This window comes from Choristoneura fumiferana, chromosome 17, assembly GCF_025370935.1.
Source record: "Choristoneura fumiferana chromosome 17, NRCan_CFum_1, whole genome shotgun sequence".
Lineage (NCBI taxonomy): Eukaryota > Metazoa > Arthropoda > Insecta > Lepidoptera > Tortricidae > Choristoneura > Choristoneura fumiferana.
Genome location: NC_133488.1, coordinates 10,994,286 through 11,017,636, shown reverse-complemented (window position 1 = coordinate 11,017,636; position 23,351 = coordinate 10,994,286). Strand labels below are relative to the sequence as shown.

The 23,351-nt window shown below is 36.5% G+C and overlaps 1 protein-coding gene across 4 annotated transcripts; it reads right to left on the bottom strand.

Annotated features, from left to right (window-relative positions):
- Positions 1–5,358: 5,358 nt before the first annotated feature.
- Positions 5,359–22,834, bottom strand: LOC141436866 (uncharacterized). 4 transcript variants are annotated; one of them, XM_074099953.1, is made up of 4 exons: positions 22,762–22,834; positions 17,232–17,330; positions 7,728–7,877; positions 5,359–5,591 (listed from the first exon to the last, which is right to left on the bottom strand). In XM_074099953.1, exons 2-4 carry the CDS (start codon positions 17,310–17,312, stop codon positions 5,505–5,507), a joined length of 318 nt encoding a protein of 105 aa, XP_073956054.1. In that variant the 5' UTR covers positions 17,313–17,330; positions 22,762–22,834; the 3' UTR covers positions 5,359–5,504. The 4 variants fall into 4 exon arrangements, with proteins under 4 accessions (XP_073956054.1, XP_073956055.1, XP_073956053.1 ...); XM_074099954.1 differs by having other exon boundaries at positions 17,232–17,335; positions 22,762–22,810; XM_074099952.1 differs by having other exon boundaries at positions 17,232–17,335; positions 22,670–22,786.
- Between the last annotated feature and the right edge of the window lie 517 nt (positions 22,835–23,351).

Below are 23,351 nucleotides of genomic sequence, written 5' to 3'. Positions count from 1 at the left end.
TGGTGGAAACACAGCTTAAAAGTAAATACTTACTTAAATGATGAAGAAATAATTTTCTGCTTAGCTATCCTACTAAGATCTCTATGGCGACCAAGGGGAATTAAAACATTATTGGCAAGTGACCCGGGGCTATTGTAGCTGGGGGATATTGTATCTGAGCCGTCTGATCGCATCCTTACGACGCCATGTTCGCCATGTTCATGTGTGTTGTGTGAAGACAGTCTTCTGGCGAACACAACGCAAAATGGCCGAGAAGAACATGGCGTCGTAAGGACGCCATCAGGCGGCTCAGATACAATATCCCCCCCAGGCTACAATAGCCCCGGCTCACTATATATTTCAGTGACGAATACGTAAAGCATCCTGAAATGAAGAACAACAATAAGTACCTATACGGTATAGGTATTGTTGTTCTTCATTTCAGGATTTAGAATAATAATTTTAATTTGTATATTACTTATATTATATGCATTTTTTTAATAACGAAACCTATAACTTCATTACCCTAAACCATTAAATATTTTAATAATACTAGACGCTTTAGAACTTTTCTAACAAACTTCATCACAATATGACCTAAAATAATATACCTTTGTTATTGTAGATAGACTAGTGTGGAGAAAAGCTATAATAATACAATAATAATAATTGTAGATATTGTTGGGCTAGTATTACATTTTGTAACAAATCACGATGACATCCTTTGTAGATTCCCACGACGGTTCTCTATCGTTTGCCCGAATTTCATATACCCGAATGTATCGTTTTCTAGAATTTTCATTTGCCATAAAGTAATTTATTTCTGAAATAGTAATTTCTTCATAGTGGATATTAAACTAACCTTACCTAACCTACTGCATTATATATGATGACATTTAAAAAAATCCTGAAAACAGCACGGTTCTATATATTTTATGGCAAACGTTGGTATGGCAAGTGAAATTCGGGCAAATGAAATTCGGGCAAGTAAAGGTAAACGGGTTGTTAAGATTCACTTTTTCTCAAAAATATTCGTATTAACCTTTTTATGTTCAATATATCATTTGGGGCGACGTTTGAGGGAGAAGGGCAACGACCCCCGCTCAGGGTCCTGGTTAGTACAGCAGGTCTCCATTGCTATTCAGCGGGGCAACGCCGCGGGTGTAGTGGGGACCTTTGGGTCGGGCAGGACACTGGGCGGGGATTGTATATGTTAAAATTTGTTATGTTTTTTTGTTTATATGTATAGTTTATAAGGTTTGACGAGGCTTGTTGCGGATGTATCAATGTGTTATTTCTATATATTTTTTTTAATAATTTGACGAAGCATGTGGATATTAATATTAAGATTTGCATGTTGTTTTAATTTTGGTTAACATTGTTTGTATAAGTAATTAAATTTTCTTTAATAAAGTGCATAATTATTACAAGTTATTGTTAGAAAGTTATGTTTAATACAGTTAAAAATTATTCCATTTTTTAAATAATTACTTATTTTTCAATAGGCATGCGATGCGATAGAAAGAAGCATAATAAAGTAGGCACGATTCTTATGCCTAAACGTCACTTTTGTACGACAGAGAAGCTTCTGTACTTGTACTATTCCTTATTTTGTGGTGATACCATCAGCAATTTTTTTTAATTTTTGCAGCTTCATCTTTCATTAGCCAGTCTCTATTTGGTTGTATGAAGAACACCCATGCACAAAATATTATTGCATTAATATCTGCCACAGCGGAGGGTGCAAAAATATCTGACACGTCCTACTGACCCTAGTGATAGACTCGTATGCACGCTTTGTTGTGTTGTGTCAGATAATGGGGAATGGATGAAAATTTTAACAAACGCTTGAAACTTTTTTTACGATAGTAATAATCTTTCTAATTAACACAAAAAAAATATCAAATTTTTAAGTGGCATCAATTAATTTTAAAAAATGAAAGAGTTTTTTTTACCGCCAAATTAGGATGTCCCAATTTTTGACAATAATATAATAAATCGAAAACCATTTGGAGAAATAGGCTTTGTAAAGTGTTTTCAGAAATAAGATTCCAAAAATGTGATAAAAACTGAATTAAATAAACAAAATGTAAGTAATGACCCTCATTTGACCCCTGCAGTGTCCCGTCACAAAGGCAGTTATAAAGCAGGTCTACACTCTTAAGCAAATTGACAGTTTGAAATGTTGCTGTCCTGCTTATAATAAAAAAGAGCGACAAAGGTAGAACTTTAATCACATGATGCGCACCCGGCTTTAAACAGTTGTCAGTTATCGTAAAGTCCGAAATGTATACGAGTATTTCCAATGTATTTTTACAAATTAAATTATTAAATTACGTCGTTACAAGTAAATACAAAAGAATTTAAATGTCACATTTTAATAAAAATATCTATTTACTATCACTCCATTAAACAAACATAGCAATAATCGAAGCTAAAAGAAGAGAAATAAATAAAACTATTTTGTCATGGTTCATTTAGGACTCTAAGCCATGCTTGAATTATTGACAAATTGTAATGCCACAGATTATGTTATGTACGACCTGAATTTTTCTAGGCAATGGAACGTGGCTGTCTCACTGTGACGTCATCCAGCGTATTTCGTACAAAAATTATAAAAAAATAAATACTCATCCAAATTCAAAATCAATGAAAATGATATCTTAAAATATCCTATTCTTTCCAAAAATAAAATAAAAACTATAGGTTATTTTTTTTGGTGCATCCCAATGAGGGCTATCGCGTATGAATTCGCCGTTAGAGGCGCTAGTGTAGCGTGAGGTCTCCGAAAAATCAAATCTCATAGTTTTTGGGTGAGCTACGCGGGTTTATTTATAATTAGAATAATTTTGTAAATATTTAGCATTCCATCATCATCCCAGCCTATATACGTCCCACTGCTGGGCACAGGCCTCCTCTCAGAACAAGAGGGCTTGGGTCATAGTTCCCACGCGGGCCCAGTGCGCATTGGGAACTTCGCACGCACCATTGAATCGCTTCGCAGGTTTGTGCAGGTTTCCTCACGATGTTTTCCTTCACCGCAAAGCTCGTGGTAAATTTCAAATGTAATTCCGCACATGAATTTCGAAAAATTCAGAGGTGCGAGCCGGGGTTTGAACCCACGACCCTCTGCTTGAGAGGCGATAGGTGAAACCACTAGGCCACCACGGCTTCCCACTAGGCCACCACGGCTTCTAATATTTAGCATTACCTGAAATTAATTATGGCAATTATGCGTTACGGGGCATTGAATGTGTGTGTTTTGAGACAGTTTTGTCTTTCGGAAACTTTTGTCATCCCTTTTTTTCCGAACAAAACGAGACTACGCAACACTGTAGTTGCTCGATGTTTTTATGGTATGGTTTTAAGGTGTATTAAATATGATTTTAATCTAAACTTTGTTTTCACGCCCGTAATAACAGACTTTGAAAGCCACACTTAAAAACCTCACGCAACAGTGGCGCCATCTAGAAAGACAAAAAACGATAGCCCTCATTACGACAGTCCGGTCGGTTAAGGGTTGTTCCATAGTCCAGAATAAAAAACATTAAATAAGAATTTATGTGTATTTGACTCAATCGTTTTGACAAGTGACGCTCTTTACCGGCTCGAATAATACCGAAATGGAAATACTGACCCTGAACTAAAAGAATTTCCTTGCTCACCCGCGACCTTACGATAGCTAAGCTTATGCAAAATATGCGTGTTCATGCAGTTCCTCCACCTCCACACTGTAAGAACACGCACAAATCACACAAACCCATCTATCACCACCACCACACTACACTGACGCGTTTCGAACTCAACCAGAGCTCATCTTCAGAGTGACACAACCGTACACCATGCTACCAGTTGTTAGACACCGCGAGTTGTTGTTGAATTCTTTTAGTTCATTGATATGGACCTCCGCAAAGTAACGCCTGATTCAATAAATTAATACTGACTCTGTTTTTCATCTACACACCCATAGAAGCTCATGTCAGTATCTATAGGCGTGTACATGAAAAACAGGGTTGGTATTTCCATGTCAGTATTAATTATTAGGCCCGGTAAAGAGTGTCACCGATCGAATCAAAGCAAAGTCCGTGTTCGATATAATAATGCGTTCAGGGTACTGTTGGGGCTGCCACGGTTCTGTAGCGTATCCGGGATGTTCGCTGAAGCGCGCGTGGACTGTTTTTACTCCACCATGCGCAAGAGGTGTGCGTCTCTGGTGCGCAGGGTGCGGGGCAGCGCCAACAGCGTCCTGAACATGATCACGAGCAGATGGGACTGCCCGTATATAAAACGCTGTTGTGCCATCTCTAGTGGGATGGTTAAATACTTTCATGAATTTAATTTTATTTTGTTTTTATTTATTTTTTATTTTATTTTATTTATTGTTATATTTTACTAACATAGTTTGAGATAAATTGTTTAACAAAATGAGTCGTAATGTTACTGGAATAAATGAATTTAATTATTATTATTATTATTAAAGTCAAATACACATGTTTTTTCTTCTGGACTATGGAACAACCCGTAACCGACCGGACTGTCGTAATTTGGCGGAAAAGAAAGATCTTTCATCTTTTTAAATTAATTGATGCTACTTAAAAACCTGATAATTTTTCTGTTAATTACGAGTAGAAAGGTTATTCCTATTGATATAAAAAGTTTCAAGGGTTTCTAAATTTTTCAGACATTCCCTATTGTGCTGGTGACTAGTGGTGACTAGTGGTGACTGTACATGTTTACATTGATAACAGTATTTAATTTGTATGAAAAAGGGAAAATCTAAAGACTTCATTATTTTTAAAAGTCGCTGAACTAACGTGGTTCAGTTTAACTAGTACATCATCCCAGCCTATATACGTCCCACTGCTGGGCACAGACCTCCTCTCAGAACAAGAGGGCTTGGGCCATAGTTCCCACGCGGGCCCAGTGCGGATTGGGAACTTCACACGCACCATTGAATTGCTTCGCAGGTTTGTGCAGGTTTCCTCACGAAGTTTTCCTTCACCGTTTTAGTTTAATTAGTACGATCTGTTTTAATTACCTATTTGCTCGTATTACAGGCCACACCCGTATTGTGTACTCTACTGTTAATATCGAACCATGATTGAATATGGCCCACAATTATTTGGTGTACAATTATCCCTTTGAGCGTTTAGGCTTAAATACAGCTTACACCTAAATTATAGGCTGCTAATTCTATGCACTAATTGTAGGAAAGAGATTTAATTAAGCCTTCCACTAATGCACGCCGAATGCAAACGAACGCATTGTCCTGCCTGAGAAGCAAACAAGTGGACGTGACACATTGGAGCTGCATACTGAATTATTAAACACAACGCATTCATACCATTTTAAACTCGAGCATAGAGAAACGCCTGACAATTAAACAGGAAAACATTTTATTTTATAGTCTTACATAGAATTAACGTGACAGTTGTATCAAATAGGAAATTGGGTTATTATTAGAGAGTTGAAACAAAGTAAGATACTCGTAGAGTTATGTTAATGGTTATATACACCGATTTATGTTAGAAGCATGTGACTGCGTTGAAGTAACATCGGAGCACGCGGCCGCGGCCCGAAGCGCCGGCCTGCCCCCTCCGCTGAAGCGCGCTCTGCCAACATTTAAGCATAACAAAATTAATATCTTCCTGTTCCTTCCTGTAAATATTACGAAAAACTGCGCAGTATACACACTCTTATCTATGACTGCGGTAGGGGGTGACTCTAGCACAAACCGCATCGACATCTGACTGTGCCGTCATATAAGGTACATATTAAGATGTCAATGACAAACCGTAAACAAACCGTCATGACATCGTCAGTTCTCTTTATAGTTTGTGGCCATGAAAGAAAGAAAGAAAAAAACATTATTCACTTCGGATCATGACATATTAATAGTAGAGAAGATTGGCACCATTCGTACACGGGGATCCTTCATGCAGTCACTACTACAGCTTGTCAGAATAGCGTATTTGTTGCTTTTCGGGTGTGTAATGTGTTTTCGCATGCTCAAAGTAAATATTTTGTTGATGTTCTCGGATGTTCCTTGCTTTAGAAAAGTGTCAAATTATAACGGATTATTTATTGCTTAATGATAAGTGACTACAATCAAGATCTTAATACTTAATGTATCAATTTTGTGGCTTAGTCTGCATGATTTATGTGTCGGTAAAAATTTTTTTTTTTACCTTCGGGGCAAGTTCGTACGCCTTCTTCAGGGGCACATTCGTACGCGTCTGAATGTGCCCCCTATAACATCAATGACTTTATTTCAGAAAATTTGCAAAAATGGTCCGGAATTATAAGAAGAAATACAACAATAATAAATGAAAAAATATGTCTGCGGCGATAAAATATGTTTTAGCAGGAAACTTATCTTATAGAAAGGCAGCAGATAAACATAATATTAAGGTTTCTACTTTGTAGAGTCGGATAAAGAAAATAAAAGATAATCCTGATGATGATGGCTGAACCGCAGTACATATCAGTCTAAATACACAATTTACCAAATATTTTCTACTGAAGAAGAGTCACAATAGAACGAATATATATGAAAAAAGTTCAAAAATGCATTACGGGCTCACGATATTGCAACGTAAATATCTGGATTGGATAGTCATAGACGTAGTAGGTCAGATACTTTTAACTTGTACACATTTCCTAATGAGGCCCACTTGCAGTAAACACATAAATCTCGAGTTAGCGTTAAGCTCTGTTTAGTAGTGGGAAATTGTGTGGAACTGTCAAGCTTATGCCTGGATTAACTACTAAATCTAGATTTACTTTTTCCTGCATGACGGCCTTAATTATAAAGATTTGGTTTATGTTTAATTTATGTCAAATGCACCAAAAAACTATTTTATGAATGTGCATTTATTACTAAAATATTGATCTCTTCATAACTGATTTGTAGTTAATTAGTTTAGTTAGTCTGCAACATGTTGTATTTTGTCTATTATTATTTTTTCTAAGTGATGTATATTTTTTGTTGAGACAAGGTTTTGTCATTTAGTTTATCGTTGGCATGTTTAAGGCCAATAAACACGATTATTACAATTATTTTGCTCTTTCACTTAAGCCGTATGAAGCTACCCCACACAGCCTGAATGCTCCCCTATTTATGCATGAATGTACGTACCCCATTGGTGGGGTAGATTCGGACATTTGACAGCTTTTGCTAAAATTAAATTCATTCATTTATTTGAAAAGTTATTGACTTTAAACATTTTGAATAAGAAGCGGGACATATGCTGAGCAATCTATCTTTATTTATAATTTTTTGAAAAATCAAAGTAAAAAGTGTACGAATGATGCCAATCTTCCAAAATAACATGATATTTACACCGATGATAGTAACGATAGAACTACATTTATATTTACAAAATTTTTATTGAAATAATATGATATTATGGCATCCTACGGACATTTAAAAGACAAAATTCAAACAACTGTTTACGGTTTTTGCTGGTGCTGCATTCGGACGGCAAAACGTTGCAGTAATTTTCCTTATTGATTTTGTTATTTCATTAATGTTAATTTTTATTTGCGAAAAAATAACTAGAATTTGACAGGCTATAAAGCTGGATCCGCCCTTGGCATTCATAAGCGGTGGTGTACTGGGTGGCTACTACGAAAATCGAAGTATCATACCGTCCCTCTCACTCTCATACTAAAAAATATAAGGGTCAGCACGACGGCAAGATACGAAGTTCGAATTTTGCACTTCGTAGTATAGGGCCTGGCCTCACCATGTCAGCAGTGTCGAGGTAGGACAAGCGCAGAGGGAGGGCCCGCGGGCCGTCGGTCTCCGCGCGAGGTTCCTCACGCAATGCCTTCTGCAACGCGATCAGGATGCGGTCCAGCACCAACGCCGCCCTCTTCTGTGGGATTACCACCTCCTGCGTTGATCATAAAGTAATTTAGTACGAGAAAAGGTAGGTAGTGCCCTGCTTTCTTTTTTTTCGTTTTGGCGGGGGCACGATAGTTCCATCAGATATCATTATCCAAATAAGCCGTGATAGCCTACTGACATTTGGCCATTAAACAGAGAAACGTGGGTTCGAACCCGGACTTGCAGAGTAAGTAGATGTCAGAGTTTCTTCTTTCTAGAGGAATTAATTCGTCAAATTAAACTTATCTCGATGAAAGAAAACAGTGTGTGAAAACCTTCAAACTCCTGGGAAGCAATTCAATTTGTGTGTGAATGTGGCAGCATGGTGAACGCTTGTGTTGCTTTGAGGATGAACTCTGGTTGAGTTCGAAATGCGTCAGTGTTGTGTGGTGGTGGTGATAGTTGGGTTTGTGTGATTGTGTGTGTTCTTACAGTGTGGAGATGGAGGAGCTGCAAGAACACACATTTGTGGCATAGACGTATGTAGCCGGGTCGATCAAAATTTTCTTGTCACTCGTTGTTATAGTTACGGTTTCCTGAGTCGCACTTTAAACCGTAACTTTATATAATTAAAATTTGCGAAATATGCATTTTTGTGGTAGTTTTAAGCTCCTTCTATAATTGGTCATCTAATAAGCATGTTAAGTATAATGTGACACAATATTTCTTCTATTAAACTGTACTACTTTTGTCCCCTCGCTGACGGAACAGAATAACAACAAGAAATAATTGATTCACCCACCTATCATAAGCAAGCCCCTCTTCCCCGCACTGGGCATACTGGGCACGTGCCCAAGGCCCCGCGGTGGATTGGGGCCCCCTTGTCCCTACTCCATTACCAAACGATAACCGATAAGTAGCAACTCAACACTCGCCTGAAAATCAGGCTTACTCGTACCAAATGCATGCAGCATGTTGTGCCCAGGGCCTCTAATAGGTGAAAGACGGCCCTGATCATAAGGTCGCGGTTGAGCAAAATAACCCCTCGATTGTTTATACGTAGTTCAATAATGAAATTGACAAACTGGTAAGCATTAGACAGGGCCATTTATTCATGCTGTGGTATATTATTATGTGACCTATTTAATTAAAGCTTAACCATTATCCCTTCTTAATGACTTCAGTAGTTAATAGATTCGGGGGTTATTTTGCGAAATATATTCAGAAATTAGGAAAACCCAGTTTGTTGTATAACTTGTATAAGCACAGAATTGGTAAAGTAACTATCCGTTACCCTACCCCCAGAAATCCTACAAAGTTGTATAGTTGTCTCTCTTTGACCTTCCACTTGCTTTACCATTATTAGGACAGTTAGGTACTACAGTAATCCATACTATCCATACATACTAATATTATAAATGCGAAAGTGTGTGTGTTCGTATGTTTGTGTGTATGTTTGTCCGTATTTCACATCGAAACGGAGCAACGGATCGACGTGATATTTGGCATAGAGATAGTTTATGGGCCAGAGAGTGACAAAGGCTACTTTTTATCCCGGAAAATGCACAGTTCCCGAGGGAACAGCGCGCGATAACCGAATTCCACGCGGGCGAAGCCGCGGGCAAAAGCTAGTAATATTATAATGCGAAAGTGTGTTTGTATGTTTGTCCGTCTTTCATGTCGAAACAGAGCGACGTATTACGTGTTTTTCGGCATGGAGATAGTTTATGGGCCCGAGAGTAACATAAGCTACTTTTTATCCCGGAAAAATGCACGTTTCCGAGGGAATAGCGCGCGATAACCGAATTCCACGCGGGCGCAGCCACGGGCGTAAGCTAGTATTATAAATGCGAAAGTGTGTTTGTATATTTGTCTGTCTTTCACGTCGAAACGGAGCGACGGATCGACGTGATTTTTCGCATAGAGATAGTTTATGGGCCAGAGAGTGACATAGGCTACTTTTTATCCCGGAAAATGCACAGTTCCCGAGGGAACAGCGGGCGATTACCTAATTCCACGAGGACGAAGTCGCGGGCAAATGCTAGTTCTTATATGTATATAATCAGAATCTCTGAAACGGCTCAAACGATTTCGATGAAATTTGGTATGTCGGGGTTATCGGATAATGACAGTGTTTAGTTTTGTAACTAAGGGAGCCCATTGCGGCCTATTTACTGAATAAATGATTTTAATTTGAATTTGACAAATCGATCTAGCTTGGTCTTATCTTTGGGAAAACGCTTTTTAACGAATTTTATCCTGAGCAAAGCTCGGTCGCCCAGGTACTCTCCTTTTTAGACGTATATACAGGGTGGGCCCTGTAACAGGAGCAAAAAAAATAAATCCAGGTTCTGCTACTCAACTGGAACTACTTTAGTTCTGCAACATTCAAAAATTAAGTAATTTTATCATCATGTTTTTCCAAACAAATTAAATGTTATTTTCAATGTACGGCATCCAATAGCCTAAATGACATCGCCTGTCACGTAACTAAATGACGGATTTCGCAATACATTGCTTGTCCAATTAAACTTTAAACTATATTAAAACTCATAAATACACGTTATTTTCAAAAGTTGAACTAAATTAGCTCAAGACAAAGAGTGGAAGCTGTGGTTTAATTTTTTGCTCCTGTTACAGGGCCTCACCTTGCATATCAAGTTTACTGCTGGGATTTGTGGTACGTCAAGGGCAAAGATATCGACACGGCCAAAGTTGCAAAAATATGTATACGCGACTCTATGCACTTAACATTAAGGCCGTGTATACATATTTGTGCAACATTGGCCGTGTCGATATCTTTGCCCTTGACTGTACATGAGATCGTTTGTAATTAATTGCGCTTGTATTTTATGTTCAATTGACCGGGTTTATACATAAATAAAATAATGCAAGCAAATTCCTTGCATTTTATGTTTTTCCTGATTTTTACTTTTTTGTTGTCGTTTAGTTGTTTCAAAGTTTAGTATCATGTTATTTTTGCTTTCCTATACAGCACAACCAATTTTATACTTACTGTAAACCAGAAAATTAAATCGTCGATTGATTTTGTGGTAATGCCACATAATTTCTAAGTAGCGTGTGGGGTGGTGATAAATGAGGTGGTTTTCTTTCTTTTTTTTCTTTTTTTTTTATTCTTGGGAATTTGATGACCAGAATTGGTCGGCGCTCCCGCCCTCGGACATTCGATGCGCTCACCACTAGGGCTTGCACTATCCGGTAACTTTTTATTATCCGGATATTTCGGATATTTGAAATCTCAGTATCCGGATATCCGGTTATTTTGAATAATTTTAATAATTATCCAAATATTTAAAAAAACGCTAAAAACAATTTTAAATTTGTTTCATCAGACGAATCGTGTTAATTAACTTAATCACTGATTGTCTTATACGCACGTAAAAATCATTATTTTGTCACTTTAATGAGTGAAATAACTTAAAAACACTTTATAACTTCTCTGTCTCCTGCTTGTTATTATTTTGCCTTACGGACCAAGAGCCCACGACAGCCAGACCTTCGTTATATTTTAAAGGCTGAAAGTTTTTTTTAATGCAAGGTGTTAATTTTTAATGTAACTGAAAACCGGTTAGCACTTTGCTCAGAAATACTCAGAATCGAGAGTAGATTCGATTCATCATGTCAGCCGAAAGACGTCCACTGCTGGACTTAGGCCTCGCCCAAGGCTCTCCACTCAGACCAGTCTTGTGCTTTCCGCATCCAACGCTATTCAGCGATCTTAACCAGGTCGTCGCTTCATCTTATTGGAGGCCTACCGACTGCTCGTCTCCCGCTCCGCGGACGACATTCGAGAACCTTCTAACCCCACTGGCCATCAGTCCTGCGAGCACGCTCACTGCCACTTCAGTTTCGCAATTCTTCGGGCTATTTCGGTAACCTTAGTTCTACTGCGGATATCATCATTTCTGACTCTATACCGTAGAGAAACCCCGAGCATAGACCTCTCCATAGCCCTTTGAGTGACTTTGAGCTTCCTAATAAGGCCCATCGTTGGCGCCCACGTCTCAGATCCGCATGTCATCACTGGCAACACACACTGGTCAAAGACTTTTGACTTCAATCAAACACTGCGGTAATTTGGCCGAAAAGACACTGCAAAGCTTCCCAAATGCTGCCCAGCCGAGTCGGATTCGACGAGTGATCTCTTTCTCGAAGTTAGACCTACCTAACTGGATCGTTTGTCCCAGGTAAACATAGTCGTCAACAACTTCGAGCGCAGAGCCTCCGACTATTACGGGAGCTGGCACAACATTAGACATGACTTTCGTCTTGTCCATGTTTATTTTTAAGCTAACTCGGTCGGAAATAACTCTGCTGAGGTCAGCGAGCATAGCACTCAGGTCCTCCATAGTCTCAGCCATGACTACAATATCATCGGCGAATTGAAGGTGAGTGAAGTACTCCCCATTATTGTTAATGCCTCGTCCTTTCCAGTCCAGAACCTTAAAATCATCTTCCAATCCAGCGGTGAACAGTTTCGGAGAGATCACATCTCCTTGTCTGACTCCCCGCTGCAAAGGAATAGGCTTCGTGCTCTGGTCCTGTAGTCGGACTATAACGAAGGATTATAACGATACTATAACGAAGGTCCGGCTCTTGCGGGCTCTTGCTCTATTATAAGAATAAATAACACAATACAATACAAAGCGTATTGTATTGAACACCAAAAAACATTCATTATAAAATGAAATCAGAACATAAAAGGTAGGGTAGGAGACGAGAAAACAGGAGTCTAATCGCTAAAAAGGCGATCTCTTCTTCTACCTTCTTATTCGACCTGACGATGTTATTAACATAGAATCGAGAAAAAAGGGGATCAAAGCAGAAGTGTGTAGTGTAAGGTAAAAAATATATTGAAGATTGAAAAAATACATAAAATATAATAATATTAATAAAATATACATTACTTGCATACACATTTACCAAAAATTCATCATCGCCACTACCATTACCAAACAAGATGTTAAGAATGAACCTAACTAATAAGTATTGCATGTAAACCTTCCTAATGCAAAAAGAAATGTATCTGTGTGTATGCATACACTACACTAACCTCTCACAATGCGCGAGCGCGCGCTTAATATCAGATATTCGAATTATCCAAATTATCCGGATAATGAAGAGCTTCCTATCCGGATTTGAAAATGGGCGGATATCCGGATAATATGGATATCCGGTTATCCGGATTGCAAGCCCTACTCACCACTGTAGCACTTTACGTTGGCATAAATATTTAATTAATAAATGGGGAGACAACAGAGTGTGATTTTTGTAACTTGTATGCATACAAGATGCTATTAAAAAAACTGAAAAGTAGTTTGCTCGTTTGCTCAGAATCGAGAATACAATCGGTTACAATATATTTAAAATGAGATTGTGTGTGTTCTTTTAAATACCTTATTTACTTACTGTGCCCAATCTAAAATTTGCCAATGCCAATTAAGTGTCTTGGCGAGGTTGCATGCATTTAGATAAGTTAATGCTGGCCGTTTTTCTGTCACTTTAATTTTCTTCTAAAAACCGCGAAGCGGAACTGACGGGTATAAATTATGAGTGCAGAGTTAGAAATCAAGTAGAATTGCTGCGCATCAATTTTGCAGACATCAAGTTGAATCAGACATCAGTTAACCAAAAATCAGTTGTAATCAAATTGCCCAACGGCCATGTAGCATATTATTAGTATTCATAATAAGCGGACCGGACAATGTGATAAATAATTAAGTTTAGATACTTAATAATTATCACTTTGCCCGGTATAGCTTGTCATTATTCAAAATGCCCTTATTAATCACTTGATTCATAACACATACATTATAATTTGTACTTCTCATTTGCAACAAAATATTGAGAATTTATTTTATCGCGAAAAGTAGAAATCATTTCCTGACAATAAAACAAATAATGGTGCTATTACTAACAGTTCTGCGCATTGTGAAAGTAGTCGTTCTAACATAAGTACAAATTATATTGATGACGTGAACGAATTCGAAGAATAGCCTAGTGACCTTTAACCCAATTTATCGAGAAATTAAGTTACCTATTGATGTAGCTGTTTAATTTTGTTATTTTAATTGAAAGAAGAAAGAAAGAAAGAAAATACATTTATTCGTAACAGTGACAGAATAATTACATAAAAGAAAGAGAAAAAAAAGAAAACAGTGTTACTGTTCACGAAACGGACCCACCTCAGCATAATGCCGGCTCAAGAGCTGGCGCTGGTCTTCCGGTGGGACCGTGAGGCCGTCATTGCACGCTGCACGTGCGACCGAACCGTGCCTAATTGTAATTGCATCCTCTTTTTAAGGTTGAGCCGTTGGATGGTTTTGCGGAAGCTTTTTTTCTTACTGAAAATCGTGTTTTACGCTGTTTTTTATTTAAAAAATATGCCGTCGTGTATAGTGAAATGATGTAGAAGCCGTACAAATATAAAAATACTGACATTAATAATAATAGCAGTAATAGGTAGGTTTATTTTGATCCAAGATGGAGCCACGCCTGTTATGTTTGTGGAAACATTTCGCACCTCTATAACAATAATTGACATAGTTAATTGCAATTTTTCCAAAAAATACTTAATGATAGAAAAGATCACAAATCTATCAAAAAAGTTTTTGTCGCATTTAAATCTCGAAATGGTGAAAATTTCTAAACCCGCGAATTAAGCATGAACTATGAATATTTTAATAAAAAGTAGCTTGCGTCTTATTTTCAAGATCCTGCTATCTTCATACCATATTGCAAATTGCAACCTAATCCGCTTAGCTGTTATAGTTACAAGAAGTAGAAACACACAAAAAATTATAGTAGGGGTAGTTCTTCAAGCGCAAAAATTGTACGGTTTCCTTCTAACCTCTCTGGCTGTTTTTTAATCACAATTAGAAAAATGGGTTTCAAGATTTGATAGGGTCGTAACACCAATAAAACGGGGTCTTAAAACATTGGCTTCTAGAAAAATTACAGTTCAAAGGGCGGGTGTATTCAACCCAGAAAATGTTATCGTTTAACTCAGGGCAGTCGTGTCAGCTGAGTGATGTGTTGATTGACAACGTATATCCTTCATAATCTAGTCTTCATATTTTGGAGTTAATACGTTCAACATAATTTTACAATGCACATGCTGAGAAAGGGCCTTCGCCTTCGGAGCACACAAAGCACACGCCACAGATTAGGTACCTAATTATATATAATTATAATGTACTAGCGACCCGCCCCGGCTTCGCACGGGCAAAGTAAAGAAAAAACGGCCAAGTGCGAGTCGGACTCCCGTACGAAAGGTTCCGTACCTACCTATACAACATTAGACATTAGCATAAACATTTATTTTGTTCTGTTTTTAGTATTTTTTGTTATAGCGGTAATAGAAATAAATCATTTGTCTTAGTAATAGGGTCCTGTTTTTAGGGTCCCGTACCTTAAAAGGAAAAAACGGAACCCTTATCATCATCATCATCATTCAGCCTATATACATCCCACTGCTGGGCACAGGCCTCCTCTCAGAACAAGAGGGCTTGGGCCATAGTTCCCACGCGGGCCCAGTGCGGATTGGGAACTTCACACACACCATTGAATTGCTTCGCAGGTTTGTGCAGGTTTCCTCACGATGTTTTCCTTCACCGCAAAGCTCGTGGTAAATTTCAAATGTAACTCCGCACATGAATTTCGAAAAACTCAGAGGTGCGAGCCGGGGTTTAAACCCACCACCCTCTGCTTGAGAGGCGATAGGTCAAACCACTAGGCCACCACGGCTTTTGGGGATATCAAGCTGAAATTCATATCAAATTATTTAGGTCTACTGTCCCTTAACACCTTAACGCAATAAAAAGATTCAGCCGTTTGCTGCTAATTTTCGACACTCGCAAGTGAATCAAAACCTACAGGGTCCCAGGGAACTCAGAATCTTGAAATTTGGTACGAAGCAACGTGCTATAGCACAAATAAAGGAAAAATAGCGAAAAGCATACATTTTTAGTTACATCATAAAATAAAAATAAAAAATAAAATATAATTTGTACGGGACCCTACTCGACCCGACTCGCACTTGGCTGGTTTTTTTATTACCCTTAGGGCACAGAACTCTAAAAAGGTCTGTAATCAAGGGCACTTCAAACACGTTTTTCAGCTCCATTTCCCAAAATCTACACCGCGAAGCCGGGGCGCGTCAACGTAGAGTAAATGCATTTTTTGGCTAGATTCATATTTTTAATTTCGTAATATCTGTTAATTTATTTTATTTTATTTATTTGGCAAAAATACTTAATACATAATATTTCAATTTTCCTTCAGACTCTAAACTAGGCTGAGCCTGTAACTTGGTAGTCTGCGAGTGTGAATACAGATTAACAATAGTTCAATTATGATTATGTTACCGCTACGTCTAAATTTATAAAATTAAATAAATTATGTTTAAACCTACAACTAAATACAGCTATTAGAATTTCAGAATTAATAATTAAAACACACTAAAATAAGTAAAAAAAAGTAGAAATAGGTAAAAATTTTAATGGAATGTCCGATTTGAATAATTCAAAAAGTAATCTACATGAATATAAAATTATTTATTTGGATAAGGAATAATACAAAGGTATGGATAAAATGGTCTGATTTTAGTCGTCATTTCTGTCAACTTTTAAAATGTAAAAAAGTAGTTATAGTGACATAACTACAATAGTTGGACATATGGTATCGCGAAGTTTTTTGTAGATCTTGATGTATTCTTTAATATCGTCAAACATTTTTTTGTTCTTTTATCAATAGTTTCTGTAGAAAGATGAAAGATTAGATTTTACAGTGAGTTACAGTATTGTAGTTTTAGTACGGAACCCTAATTTTTTCTGTTAATAAATATAGCCTATGGCACTTTATAAATTAGAAATGGATTGTTTTTTTTTGGAGTCTTTTTGGTTTTTTATATCAACTCAAATAAATAATAAAAAAAATATATATTTTTAAAAATGAAAAAGCCTATCCAGGATATTTTTAGCAAGCCCAATTCTAATATATTTTCTAATATACTAAATTTACCGGCGAACGAATTAGTTTCGTAATCTTCAACCATAAGCTGCGATTTAAGTTTAGCTATTCTTCGAATCACTTACTTTCTTCTGCGACTTCCTCATTTCTGATTCGATTTCTTAATATTGATAACCTTTGACCAGGTCTGGATTACGCGTTAGACAGAGTAGGCAACTGTCTAGGCTCTAGGGGCCCGATCCAACAAAGGCAATATTTACTTAGATATTATTGCTTTTTCTCTACACATGCTGTCAGTAGATTTGATTAAACACGAAAAGGGATGCTGCTCTTTAAGCAATTGAAGAGGGGTGACATGGTTAATCCGGCCTTGTCTTTGACTTATCTCAAATTTAAGTATGAGTAGGTACTGAACAGTTGCTTGCCCTACCGATGAGTCTTCGTAGAACTGAGCGGGCGCAGCGACGGCCGTGGCGAGCGCCAAGGCCAGCAGCATCAGCAGCGCACTCATCGTCGCTGGCGCATCACACTGTCCTGACCGAAAACATACGCTATTATAATAAGTGAAATTACTCTTTACTCAAACATCTTACTACTACTACAAGTGTGAGGAAGGGACCTTATACCTACATAATAATATGTGTAAAGGAAAATAATTGCTAAGGCGCCGTCCTACTGCCGTTGCTCGCGCGATGTTGCGTGCGTGTATGAAACTGTTCGTGCGACTATATGATCAGATGATGATATGATGATGATGTGACAGGACTTGATCCTGCATCTTTGGTTTTACGTGCTGATTCGCCAACTGAGCTATTGCAGACGCTGCTACCCATACAATCACTTTGGACTATTTTGGTAGCCGTGTAGTAGGTAGTTGTTTGAAAAGTGCATTAGATACGTGGTCGAAATTAAATTGTATTTAATGAAAGCCCATGTACATGCCCTGCCTAATTACAAGTGAAAAAAAAGTAGAACAATTTAAGAGATAATAAAGTAACTACGAATTTTATAAGAACAGAAAAACATCATTATAGGTATGATAGAATGATAGATGCTCCTCGTTATTATGTGGGTCACGAAAATTGAGCCCGACATGAGTCGGAATTTAATGCTTTATTGATAGCTGGATGACAAGCTACTTATTTTCTTTACAGAATAACACACGGACCCACATCTCGCTTCAGATAAATTTCAGTAACAAATTAGAACCTTATATTTATATAAGTATATTTACTAGCTATTGCCCACGACTCCGTCCGCGTAGAAGTATGATAAATAGTTTAGTTTAGTTTAACTAGGTTAGTGGTTAGGTTAGGTTAGGTTAGTTAATTTAGTGTTTTACGTTCGGTAGGTCCTATTCTCAAACCTACCAAATATACACAATAAAATTCATAAAAATCGGTGAATCCATTTCGGAGGAGTTTGGTTACAAACATTGTGACCTTTATATATTAGATTACATTTTTAAATCATCTATTTTAAAGTAAATTATTTAAGTTTTTCCTATTCGACTACAAATAAGAAGATGCTTTTCTGAAGTAAAATACATCTAAATAAACCCGTAAAACCCGTATTATTTTTATAAATAGGTAGGGAGGTAAGTACTCGTACATACGAAATTAATAATCAGAAATAGCTACAAGAATAAACTCAAAATTCATTAGAAATGCAAACCCATGTTTTGATGTTTATTATAGCTTCATGTTTATTAACGAACTTCAGTTAGCCCCCAAGGGTTGATAGCTCAATCCTTGTGCTTTCAACTATTTTGTCCGGGTAATACAGTACGCAGAGGAAGTTTATACAACGAACTAGAAACAGAAGTTTATCGCACACTATTTACCTATCTCGACGTTCCTACCTCTCTTTAAACCAGCACAAAATTGCTTTATAGAATTTATTTTATAACAAATCAAAATAACTAAACAAACCAAAACTTTACAAAACAAAATTATAAAAATAATTTATCTGAAGTTGCGTAAGATATAAAGAAAAATTTACTGCGGTCGACTTTAACTGGCCCTGAATACAGAGCTTAAGGTTCTCTGTTCGTTTTTTTACTGTTTTTAATAATGATAATATCGGTGAATATAATAGTGATGGTATCGGTTTCATACATAATGTGAACGCAACCATGTAAAATGTATGAAATCGATACCATTCTGATGCGTTACCACGACACAACACAACAGATAAATGTAAATGCAGCTTTAAAGTCAGTGGGGGGGAGAGAGTTCAGTGAACGATTGGGTGGTTTACTTTAAGATTTGTTTTGACAGTTTAATTTATGAATTAGGTACGTACAAGTTGGCGCCCACCTGTATCGCGATATGTTTGATCATTACATGACTCAATATGTTGTTTCGTCCGCTAAGTTTATAAAATATTAGTCATTGACCTCAACCTACGCTTTGCATGTTGGTCAGTTGATAGAATTGTTAAAATTAAAAAAAAACAGTTAACTAAGCGCTACACACTCATAATCAGAAAGTAATATCTCTTCATCATCATCCCACCCTATATACGTCCCACTGCAGGGCACAGGCCTCCCCTCAGATTGAGAGGGCTTGGGCCATAGTTCCCACGCGGGCCCAGTGCGGATTGGGAACTTCACACACACCATTGAATTGCTTCGCAGGTTTGTGCAGGTTTCCTCACGATGTTTTCCTTCACCGCAAAGCTCGTGGTAAATTTCAAATGTAACTCAACTTCAAATAAAACTCAGAGGTGCGATCCGGGGTTTGAACCCACGCACGACCCTCTGCTTGAGAGGCGATGGGTCAAACCACTAGGCCACCACGGCTTACCTCTCTCTTATTTTCACTCATTAAAAGATTACTGTCTGTTTTCGTTAACAAGCAAGACACATCGTCATATAATAAAATTATCTTTGGCCGCTCATAAACCAAGTCCCATACAAATTTGCCCATTCTCTTTTCGTTTTAATAACTTCATATCTCTGGCTTATTAAGTTAATATAATTATAAGAACTTTTATCATAAACTTGAAATATATTCTGATGCTAGTGGCTCTGGCTGGGGACTCAAAGTCAAAGTCAAAATATCTTTATTCAATTTAGGCTATAACAAGCACTTATGAATGTAAAAAAAAAAAACTACCACCGGTTCGGAAAAACCTCTGCTGAGAAGAATTCGGCAAGAAACTCAACGAGGTATATATATTTTTTTAAAACAAATTTACAATATTATTAAATGATATGTATACATCACAAGTATTTAACACAACTTTATTTTTAACACAGTAGGTTCGCTATTTGAAGGGATCGCTAATGCGGATCGGAATTATTTCCAAATATCCCTGTCCATGATATAATCATTAACTTTATAATACGCCTTTGATATTAATGTCTTCTTGACAATAGATCTGAATTTTGTATCCGTTTCATTTACTTATAATATTTTTTGGAATTTTATTATAAAAACGTATGCAATTTCCCAGAAAAGACTTTTTGGTTTTAGCCAGTCTGTAAGATGGAACTTTAAGCTTCCCTGTGTTTCTAGTAGCCTTTGGCTTATCGACGTTAGTGGGAAAATCACATATGTTCTTCCTAACATACATGATTATTTCAAAAACATAAAGCGACGGCAGGGTTAGGATATCTGTTTCCTTAAAAAAAGATCTTAAAGATTCACGCGTCTTCAAATTATAAATTGCTCTAATTGCTCTCTTTTGTAAGATAAAAATTGACTCAATGTCTGCAGCAGATCCCCATAAAATAAGGCCGTACGAAATAATGCTATTAAAGTAAGCAAAATACACCAACCGTGCCGTCGCCACATCGGTTAGCTGCCGTATTTTCCAAACTGTAAAAGCAGCAGAGCTCAATCTACCCGCGATTGCTGTGACGTGAGGTCCCCACTGTAGTTTAGAATCGAGCGTTATTCCTAAAAATACTGTTGATTTTACAAATTCAATAGTTTGACCATTTAACTTTATATTAGAAACTGAATTCGAGCTAGATGAATTTATCAACGAGAATTTAATACATTTAGTTTTATTGTAATAAGCAATATCCACATTGCTTTTGGACTAAGTCAGAGCTTCAATTATATTTTAATCACTAGGAATTACTTGCTGTCTATTTTGGATTGAATTTTTTGCATTAAATCTGTAGAACTGTGATTTTTTTTTGCAAATAGATAATACCACTTAAAATACCTAATTATAATTTTTGTATGATATAATTAATCATTTATTATTACATTAGTAACTTGCATTATATTTCTACACATACTTTAGATGGCCATGGACTACCTGCCTCGAAATAAACTAATATTTTTCAGTTGTATGAATTTGGGATTAATGGAAATTGTATTAGGAATGTAGACAGGTACTATTCGACAAAGATACTTAGTTAAGATCATAGTAGCTTTTCTTAACCTTTTATAGTCCATTCAGGATAACATAGGACTCTAGAAGGTCACAGAAGATAGGGTTCTCAATATTTTTTGTGAAGTCGTAATAATGATGATGATGAATAAAATCAGTAATAAGACGAAGTCATAATTTTGTTTACTTTGTAAGTAGATTAATACGTAATATACTTAAAAAATAACACAATATTAATACGTAATTCTCTACATTTTTTTTTATTCGAGTTGATGGCAAACGAGCAAGTGGGTCTCTTGATGGTAAGAGATCACCACCGACCATAAACATCTGCAACATAATATTAATTCAATTTATATTTATACATAATTTAATAACTGTTTCGAGGACTCAACCGCTCTCATTCCCTGTTTAAAAATATTCTACTTGTAGTTTCTGCTATGAAGTTCAAGGTTTTTCCATTCCAATTTCATCAAATTCGGTGCAGTGCTTAGTTGTGAAAAGTTAACTATTCTTATATGGTTAAAGATCATCCCATATTGATCCAAACTGGCGATTAAAAACTATAAATAATTTACAGTAACTTTTTTGAGTTAAAAATATTATAAACGTTATGTTTCTTCACCACTGCCTCTTTAGGTATTTTATAGGAAGACGTTTCTGTTTTTAACTAAATAGGAAAAGTATTTTTATTGTTTTTAAATTATGATATGAAAAACATCAAAATTAATCTCGTTAATACATATTAATTATAATTGCGAAAGTTTTTTAAGTCTGTATCTTTGTTTGTTACCTACCTCTTCAAGTCTTAACCGCTGAACCGATTTAGGAGAAATTTGGTATACATATAGCACAAGTCCCATACATAGAACAGTTTTTATCCCGGAAAATTGCATATGTCCCGCGGGATAGCAATAAACGAATACTACGTTACCGGAGTCGCGGGCAAAAGCTAGTTAATGAATAAGTGAAACTAATATTGACGTTTGCGATATTTTCATTAGAATTAAGTTTAGACCGTATAATTAAAAATATGGAATTTATTAAATGATTCCCTAACGCGTGCATTCTAAAGAGCCTATTTTCCTTCTGTCAATTCCTATATTGAACAGACTATAATTGAAATAAACAGAGATGGCAATGGCTGCCCTCGACGGTTTTTTTGTATTTGTAATAATTACTTACTTTTAGTAGGGGGATTTTCATAAAAAAAAAAGTCTTTTCCGATTAAGAATTACTTTTGTAACCGTCGTTTTTTGTTTTTAACGTTATGTATTTCAATAAAACATCCTCTCGACACAATCTTGACACAACGTTAGTAAAATAAAATAATTTGCATAAAAGTATTAATTAATTTAAAACAATTCCTTATTTAAAGACAAAAATCCGCACACACTCGCGCAATGGGTTTTTTTAAACAAACAACAGCATTACGTAGATTTTTTTAACTTCCTACGCACTTTCACGTAACTTTCGGAAAAACTGCACAGTAAAGAAACATAAATAATAGGTACTCACTATTACTCATTATTTGAACGATTCCAAATCCAATTAACTACAGAGGCAACTTTGACAACTTTTTAAGGTTAATTAGCCAATATTGTACGTACGGTGGATAGTAGCGACGCGCGTAAGCTCTTCGGACTATTTAGGGCGAAGTGTATCGCTCAAGCCTTTATAAGGGCGCGGGGTTGGGCAGCGTTAAGTATAACACGAGCGCACGCCCGCGTCTCCGTCTAGCTGCGGCTGCAAGGAGGACTACTAAGATAACAGACACCGCGTTAGAAACGTCATTTAATATTAAATGGTTGCTAAATTAGGTTTTTTTTACGTACGATGGAAGGGAAAACGTATTTGTTTAGGGTTAAAGGTTGTGTATTTATGTGTAGGTTTATAAAAAATATTTTAAAAAAATGTTGAGCCGACTTTAAGCAGGTTGTTTTATTATATTATTGAAAAATTGTGGCTAATAATTTAGCTAACATTGATTGTTGTCTCTTTAGTTGTACTAGTTGTCTCTAAATAAAATTAGCCAAATATAATATGGTACTCTAGGTAATAAAGATGCTTCGAGGGGGTGCGTCCCAAGTTATATAAACACGTTACATATAATTTCATATTATAAACGTTCATTATGTATAATTACATTATGTATATAACACTAAACACTATAATTTCATTAAGTATAACGTTCGATTAG